This window comes from Parasteatoda tepidariorum, chromosome 7 (genome assembly GCF_043381705.1).
Source record: "Parasteatoda tepidariorum isolate YZ-2023 chromosome 7, CAS_Ptep_4.0, whole genome shotgun sequence".
NCBI classification, from domain to species: Eukaryota; Metazoa; Arthropoda; class Arachnida; order Araneae; family Theridiidae; genus Parasteatoda; species Parasteatoda tepidariorum.
Genome location: NC_092210.1, coordinates 90,160,376 through 90,169,166, shown reverse-complemented (window position 1 = coordinate 90,169,166; position 8,791 = coordinate 90,160,376). Strand labels below are relative to the sequence as shown.

The 8,791-nt window shown below is 28.4% G+C and overlaps 3 protein-coding genes across 4 annotated transcripts in view; 2 read left to right on the top strand and 1 right to left on the bottom strand.

Moving 5' to 3' along the window:
* LOC107444768 (myo-inositol 2-dehydrogenase) overlaps nt 1-1,518 on the top strand; it is a gene marked incomplete in the record, with an annotated part of 18,375 nt that extends 16,857 nt beyond the window's left edge. The window contains 1 exon segment of the mRNA XM_043052049.2: nt 1,371-1,518. Within this exon segment, the coding sequence (XP_042907983.2) occupies nt 1,371-1,492 (122 nt within the window).
* Nucleotides 1-8,791, top strand: part of LOC107455201 (leucine-rich repeat-containing protein 1) — a 363,163-nt gene that overhangs the window by 291,435 nt on the left and 62,937 nt on the right. The gene's annotated exons all lie outside the window — the stretch shown is intronic.
* The window catches only part of LOC107444770 (puratrophin-1), a 259,571-nt gene continuing 255,167 nt past the window's right edge, over nt 4,388-8,791 (bottom strand). For both annotated transcript variants that reach the window (XM_071182930.1, XM_071182931.1), the window contains one exon: nt 4,388-8,464. In XM_071182930.1, coding sequence (XP_071039031.1) covers nt 8,444-8,464 — 21 coding nt within the window. In that variant the 3' untranslated portion in view covers nt 4,388-8,443. The remainder of the gene's footprint in view (nt 8,465-8,791) is intronic.

Below are 8,791 nucleotides of genomic sequence, written 5' to 3'. Positions count from 1 at the left end.
CTTTTTAAAGAGATATCAGTTTTAGAAATTTTATCTTAAGATTTTATACTATAGCACATTTCTAATAGGTTTAACGAATTACATGTCATTTATTTGAATTCAAATTTATTTTAATGACTTAGTATTTACTAAAAAGGTGTAATAAAAAAAAAAAAAAAAAGTTGTTATATGGATTTGAATTCTTAGAATTTTGTGCATTTGCAATGTATCTAAGTCAGTAGCGAGCGAAGCAAACCATATAAGATTGCGTGGCAATTTTCGGGGGTTGGCGAGCGTTAGCGAGCAGGGGGTGCAGCCCACTAGTTTCAATAAAATAGCTCTTTAATATAACAAAGGATAAAAATGAAAAGAATTTTAGAAAAACTCAGGTGGGTTTAACCCACTTTAGGGTGGGTTTTTTGCAACCCTGGTCAGGACCCACAATGAAAATACATAATTAGTAAATAATCCCCAAGATAATGATGCTCATCTATAAATACACAGCTTCATCAGCGGTGAAATAAAATTTTCTTTTGCTATTGGGTAAAAAATAATGGGTGATGAGCTCGAGATTTTTCGGTTCGAATTTAGAGGGTAGGAAAAAGCAATCAACTGTCGCTTGCAGAGTGCAAAGAATTCTGAATGAAATCTCAATGACCAACGGTATGGATTGTGTGAAACATTCAGAAAAACACGATTTCCGCGTAAATCGGCATGGAAAAACGAAGGGGAAAAAATCTCATTTTAGAAAATGAAAAAATAAAGCACTTCATAAAAAATACTCAATAAAATAAGCTGGTTTTTAAAAACTCTACCTACCTTGTTTAGGGTATCTGTTACATTCTAGATTTTCAAATCCATGACTTCCAATAATTTCTTCTTTTTTTCTGCAGAATTATATTCTAAAGATACTTTTCCTGTTCATCAGAAAGGAAAGAGATAATCCTGATTTCTCTGTTCTCATTTCGGAATTTTAAAAAAAAATTCTCCAATGACTGACTTGCTTCAGATAGAATTTTAAATTGATAAAATAATAAGAAATAATAATAAAAATTCTAAAATCACGGAAGTTTAAAAGGTAATCCACTCTAGAAATGTTTTACTTCATTTTTATTTTTTTGTAGGAACACCATAATTTTTAAAGAACATGATAAATATGACTGTCAGTGAGGATTTTGTTAGAAATTCAGACATTCCGAACACCATGAAATTGGGGGGGGGGGAGATTCCATTTCAAAAATTAGATTTTTTTTTCTTAAATAGTTAAAATTATGACATTTCTGACAAATTTTGTTCTTTACCGAAATTCATGACCCTGGATACCCTGTCCAAAACAACCAGGAAATTCCCTCAGTTTTAAGTATTTTCAATAAACATAAAATATTTTTCAGGAAAGGAAGAATGTGAAACTGATTTGAATTCAATACTGGCTGGTTATAAAGTGGCCTCCGCATGTGAGGAAGCGGCCAAGACTGAAAAAACTGTCCTTTTTAATCACCTGCAATGTATATAGTGATCAATAAAATTAATTAAGCTGATCTTTTACTTTCAATCAGGGATAATTTTTAATCCAATTTTTTTAAATTTAAATCTGATTTTTTTTTAAAGCTTTGGTGTACAGTTACTTAAATTTCATAAATATAATGGAAATCATAACAATGCATTCGAAACAATAATAACATTCACAAATATGTTTTATAGTATAAATCATGTGTGCAAATTCCCGATTTAAATTTATTAAAAATGAAATAGAAATGTATTAATTTATAAAGAGAGACCTAATATGAAGAAGAAAAAAATTTCAAAATGAGTCTTGCAGTTATTCAAAATATTGATTAAGCAAACTTACTAAATTGTGCAGACTTAATGTTTCAATCTAGAATAACTTATTTAAAAGAAATCACCCTACAACAAAAGAAGCTAAATATGCTTTATAAAACTTACTGTAAGTACAATATTTAAATAAAATGCAGTTTTGAAGAATTTTTTTTAAAATTAGGCAATAGCATCTTTCCTGTTTCTTATCACAAAATTCATATTCACTGATATTTAAATAATGTATTAAAGAGCCAACAAAATTTCTTCCAATTAGATACTTAAATTTGATTTGAAGTTATTGGAAATGAAGGCCATTATGTGGTGATACTTAATAGAATAACCAAAAATTGTGTCTATGAAATATTCTGCTCTTATTTTACAATGCAATAAGTTGAAATATAGAAATCAATTAATAATTTTAAATTTGCTTTGCACATTTTAAAATCAGAGGTTTCTTTTTTTATATATACATAGCTGCCAACACTGATAGGAAAAAATCCAGTAGATTTTACGAAATATAAAATTTCATGATAATTGTTGCATGATGTATGCACTAAATATTTTAAACATAGGGAATTTTTATAGTCATCAAAATAGAAAAACTGCAATATTTTCCACTTCTGATTGACATAAAACATACTTGAAATGTTATGTATTATGTTTACTCAGAATTTTGAATAGTAATAGGCACTTATTTCATCAAAGATAGTTAAAATATTTTTTTAATTAAATTAAAAAGAGAGTTCTGAATAAAAATAGGCTGAAAATTTTTGAACAAAAAAAAAAGTTATGAACTATTTTTTATAAATGAGGTTTGCATCATTATGAATTATTAATACTTATTTAAATATTCAAGCAAGCAAGCAATAATCTGTACAAAAATTCTATTTCAATAAGGATTTTTTTAGGAAATTTTCTCAATATTAGAGAATTTTCTAAAATGTATAAAAACCAGGAGAATTTTAATGAAACCAGTAGACCAGGAGAAACTGGCTTAATCCAGTAGTCTACTGGAAAATCCAGTAGAGTTGGCAGCTATGTATATATAAAAAAATATTCATTTGATTTAAATCAACGAATCATAATTTCAATGTAATCCATAATATGAAATAAGAAAATACACTGATGATTAATTACAAAAAGAGAGAAAATTGTGATTGCATGATTGCAATTACAAAATTGGTAAAAAAAATTTTTTTTAATTATTTGCGGGAAGAGTTATTCACAATGTCAACCTCCGTTTATGTAAAGGTACCCTTTACCATTGAATCGAGTATACTAGTCAATTGAAAATATATTTTTGTAGTGGTAGACACACTAAAGTACTCCCCCACCAGAATTATAGCAGTGATAGACTCCGATGAACGGATACCACTAGTTGACTCACTGCTGTTTTGTAAGAAGCCAGGAGAGCTGTATTAAAATCACTGTATTTATGAGTGCTGAACGTGAGAGCTGTAATAAGTTCACGCTCGTGATCACTCCTGTGTTGCGTTTAGCAGTTGAGTGAATACGATGTGTATGATCGAGACTGAGTAGCAACAGCACGAGGTGAATAATGTCGCAGTTATAAGTAGCAAGCCAACTGTTCCATGTGGACCAGCCATCGAAGTTCAGATCAAAATGGGCATAACTGTGAAGATAGGCGTGTTCATATCGAGGTGGGAGTTTCTGCCAAGGTAGGCATGTTCGCATCACGTCCGGGTCACCAATGTGGGGAGAGTTATCAACAATGTAAATCTTTGTCTATGTACAGGTACCCCACCATTGAATCGAGTTAACATGTCTTATATACTAGTGAATTGGGAAAAACTACAACATTTCAAGTCGTGGGCTACAAAAAAAGAGAGAAAAAAAGAAAAAAAAACAGCATCTGTTTGTGATTGGGTTTTGATTACAGCAGGGGTGATTGTGAGCTCAAGTCAAAATTCCGGAAAATTTCTTGAGTTAAAAAAAAAGTTTAAATTGAAAAAAATTTAAACAAGGTTTTCTTCCTATTTCTCAATATTTCTTAGTTTACTTAAAATGTTTTTAAAATTTTACACATACCCATGATGATCTGGAGAAGTAATTAAAATTTACAAATATGTCTTTCTTTCTTGAGTTTATGATTATAACAACTATTTACTGATAAAAAATGAATATTAATCATGAATATAAGGTTATAAAGTATATCTCTGGCTCTCCCTTACAAACAAATAAAATAAACTGTGTTTTTAAGTTCCACCTTTGAAAATTTGATTTCCGGAAACTTCTGGATCACTGTTAGCGAAAAGTCCGGAAATCCGTATTTTTTCCGGAGCACAAGCCAAAAATTCCTTCAATATTTATATTAAAATTGACAGCTAAGACAGTCCTTATAAATAATTTAATCAGAAAAAGAACATAAAAATTCACATCAGTGAAAATAAATAAAAAAAAAGTATCTAGTAAACAATATGTTCCTAAATTATGATTTTTTTTTTTTTTGGAATGCTCTTGTTAGCTTTACAACTCTTTGTTTGGAAATATGAAGTTGTAGTTTATTTAATCGAAAAGTGTACAAACATGAAAAACAACTCCTGAATAGTAAAAATGCAACAGAAGACAATTATAATTAAACAAATAATTTTATTAAATAATTCCATACATTAAAATTTGCAGAAAGCTGACAAAAAAACAGCTTAATAAGTGCTCCTATGAAAATTTATATAGAGACATTACAAAATACCAGATAATGGCACTTCACAAAAAGTGACATTTTCAATAGGGAGCTTATGTTCTAAAAGTGTATATATTTATATATATATATTCTCTATACAAGTATATACAGAAACGTAAGTGGCACCGATAAGAAGGGGGAAAAAAGAGTAATTGATACCAGATTGTCAGCAATTTTTAAGCAATATTGCACAATAACAATATTCATATACAATATTGCACTTTCAAATCTTTTTTTTTTTTTTTTTTTAAATTGAAAATTAGGGTTGGCAAGTCATAATAATAAATAAATAAATGCAGTCAAACCCTGCTATAGAGAACATTCAAGGGACCGAAATTTAGGTTCACTATAACTATATCCATTCCGTAAACAATTTTGACTAATCTTTTCAAACTCCCCCCTTTTATTACACATTATTTAAATAAATGACCCATAAAATGAAATAAAAATAAATGACAGAAAAATAATATGTAGAAACAAAAATGAGTTAACTTCAATTTTTTTTATTACTTGCATACAAAAAAAATTTGTGATTTTTAGCTAATAAGCAATCCTCAACATCAGATATGGAAACACTTTCAACTGATAATTTCTCATGAATTCTTGCTATTCCGATTTTTAAGCCTAGTCATTCGAGCACATAAAAGTAGTCCCAGCAAATCGCTTAGCAAATTCATCCACTTTGACTTGAAGCATTTGTCCAGATACTGGAAGATTGCTGAACCATTTTAATAATGAAGGAAACAAGAAAAAATGCTTATTGCTACATTTCATGACGGTTTAAAAAATCGGTATGTGTTTTTACTTTGAAGTAGAAGTTTCAAAATTATTATGAATATGTGTTATAAATGAAGAAAATAAATCAGTCAAAGACAGAAAATAGTTCATAATATCCGACTTCCTCTTTTTCTTTGGTTCACTATATCCGCAAAAAATAACATTATACTCGGGTAGCGAGGCACGGGAGCGAACATTTCGTTCACTATAAACCATGTTCACTGTAGCAGGGTTTGATTGTAATAAAAATAGTTAAAAAAAAAAACAGCACTCTGAATAATTTTTGATCAAAACTATATGACATAATGGTTATTATTTAAAAACAATACTATAATGAAAGAACATAAAATTTCTGGTTAAAATTATTATATAATGACTACAAACTAATCATCAACATGCTCCTAAATTTGTGAAGGCAACTATTTTAGAAATGAGATATCCAATGAAACATTTAGATTAGGAAAACCAATATTACATCAGGATATGCTTCATTCAAATTAATAGTTTATTAAAAAAAAAAAAAAAAATCCAGAATTTTTTTTTCAAGAAGATTTATTAAAGAACCAAATAAATAATGAATATGTGAAGATAAATAATTTTGACAAAATTAACGCACTTTAAAACATGAAGACACATTCGTCACAGAGATGGTACGCTTTAAATATGAAAGTGTAAAGCCTTAGAAGAATGTTTAGGAATCTCTTTAAATGATTTCAAAAGAAGCTACATTTGACGAATCTATTTCTAACTGGTAAATTCATTTTAAATTTTATGGACAACAGTGAGATGATAAGTGTTAAAGTATAAAAATTTGATACACGTGCAGATTACTTAAAGTGGATAAAGACAATCAAGCGAGGTTGTATTTTAAGAATAAAAAAAAAAATAGTTACAAATTTTTTTTTTAGTATGACACATGATGACTATATTCTTATGGGGTGAAATGGAGATTCACAATTCTTGAGCAGAATAATTTTCTCACAGGCAGATCTTTTCATTTTAAATACTCTACCGTATTTTGAGAAATGCCTTAGATTAATATAATTTCTTTAAAAAACAGTTTATTGATGAGTGACTACATTGCTTTGATTGGTCTGTAACAAAACTTTCTTATTTTTCCCTATACTCAGCGCTAATAACAAATTCTGCAGACTTTAATTCATCAAAACTTACCAAATTAGTCAAAAACAATTTCAATGGTCAGATCGAACAAATATTGCTCGCCTGAGACTGCAAAAAAACATTAAATTCAATGCATATTTTTGATCTAAACTAAGACTGAGCTTTAAGGGGACTTATTCTTTTTTTCGAGCTTAAAAACTTGGAGATTCATAATGATCAGTCAATGATGGTAAAAAAGTACTTTTAAGTTTCACAGAAAGAAAAAAAATAAATACATGTTTCAATATTTCGAGATTAAGATGAGAATTCAACACGGAAAACAAATAGTTAAATATTTACTTCGATGACAGAAAGGAATTAGGCAAAAACTTAAGACTGACACGCAACATGATTAGGAATATATGTATTTATAAAAACAGTGCAATTTCAACTTTTATTTCAAAAATTTAAAAAGACACTTATTTCAAGGACTCAATAATTCTTATTCATAAACTTTAGTACAGTTCATGGAATTTTCTAATACAGCAGTTGCCAACCTTTTTTCTTAGTTGAGCAGATCTACAATTTTGTAAAAAAAAAATTTTTTTTTGAGGCTTGCTAACTATATAATATGCAAATATGTTAGTGATGTGGCTAGGGTCGATACAGCAGACCCAAAAACTGGCATCTCTGCTTCTGATGAGCGTCAGTATTTTAATACTCGAGGCGATTCTACAAACCATAATTCTTAATCTCCATTTGCAATTCCGAAATTTCTATAATGAACTTCTTAGATTATTTGTTTATTATTTTCTTAGAGGTTAAGACAGGGTATCTGCTACATTTTAGATTTTCAAATTCATGACTTAACAAACTTACTATTTTCTTCGGCAAAAAAGCAACAATAAATTTAAAAAAAAGCATCATAATAACATTCATTGAAATGATAGGTAAAACCAAAACTGTTATCCTCTGTATCTTCATATTTGTAGATTTTAAATTTAAAAAACAGAGTAAAGAAAGAGTTGAAGCCATAAAATAGCTGGAAAAAAAATACAAAAGCAAATTTTTTTTTCTTTTTTGCTGCAGAATTGTATTCTAAAGATGCTTTTCCGGGAAAGGAAAGAAATACTCCCGATTTTTCTGTTCTCATTTCGGAATTTTTAAAAAAAAATTCGCCAATGACTGTCTTGCTTCAGCTAGAATTTGAAATTGATAAAATAAAAATAACAATAAATATTTAGAAATCACAAAAGTTTAAAAGATAATTCGCTCTAGAAATGATGTTTTTTATTTCATTTTTTGAAAGAACACCATCATTTTTAAAGAACATGATAAAAACATTTTATATTTTAATAATATATGACTGTGAGTGGGGGTTTTGTTAGAAATTCACATACTTGGAACACCATGAAATTGGGGGGGGGGGGGGGGGNTTCTATTTTAAAAATTAGATTCTTCGGCGACCTAAATCCATGACATTCCATGATTTTTTTAATAGTTTAAATCATGACAAATTTTGTTTAATGCCTAAATTCATGACTTTCCTCGATTTATCATGACTGCGCAGATACCCTGTAAACATTATACAAATGGCCAGTTGCAAAATTTCAAATATTAAACACCATTAGTGAATATTTGACAGTCTTTTACGGTAACATATATTCCAAACAAATCCATTTCTGTAATAAATTAATCAGTTTTGTAGACTTACAATATACACAATTGGAAGGGAGCATTTAAAGTTTCAAATAAATACCATATTTACAATATAATTAATTACATAACTTTTCAGTAAAAGAATTTTGATTATGTTAAAAAAAAATAGTAAACAATTGTGATTAGTAGTGGGAGGTAGTATGCATATTTTACAAGTAATGCCCAAAAAAGACAAAAGAAGATGAATATATTATTTCAAATAAATAAAAGAACATGTGCTAGTATTTCATTTTCTTCATACAAATAATATGTTGAGTTACCTATGAAGCTCATGGTTATTTTTCAGTATATGGCACACAACGCGTCCTTCATCTTCATCAAAAATAAATAAATAAAAATGACACTCTTTCACATGGAAGTTGTGAGACTCTAAAAAATTAAAAATGAAGTTTTTGTCAGTAAAGGATATTTCAAAGTGAAAGAACAGTTATGAGTTGATGTACAGTCCGCAAAAAAAAAAAAAAAAAAAAAAAAAAAAAAAAAAAAAAAAAAAAAAAAAAAAAAAAAAAAAAAAAAAAAAAAAAAAAAAANGCAACAAAACAAATTATAAATGGTGACCAAATATTTAACTTTCTTGTTAGAAGTAAATCATGCCTTTTTATTTAGTACTCAGGAAAATACCTAATGGGATGAAAAACCTAGGTGGGCTGTGATTTTTCAAACTCTGTTTCTTACAAATCTGTTTAGTTTTTAGTA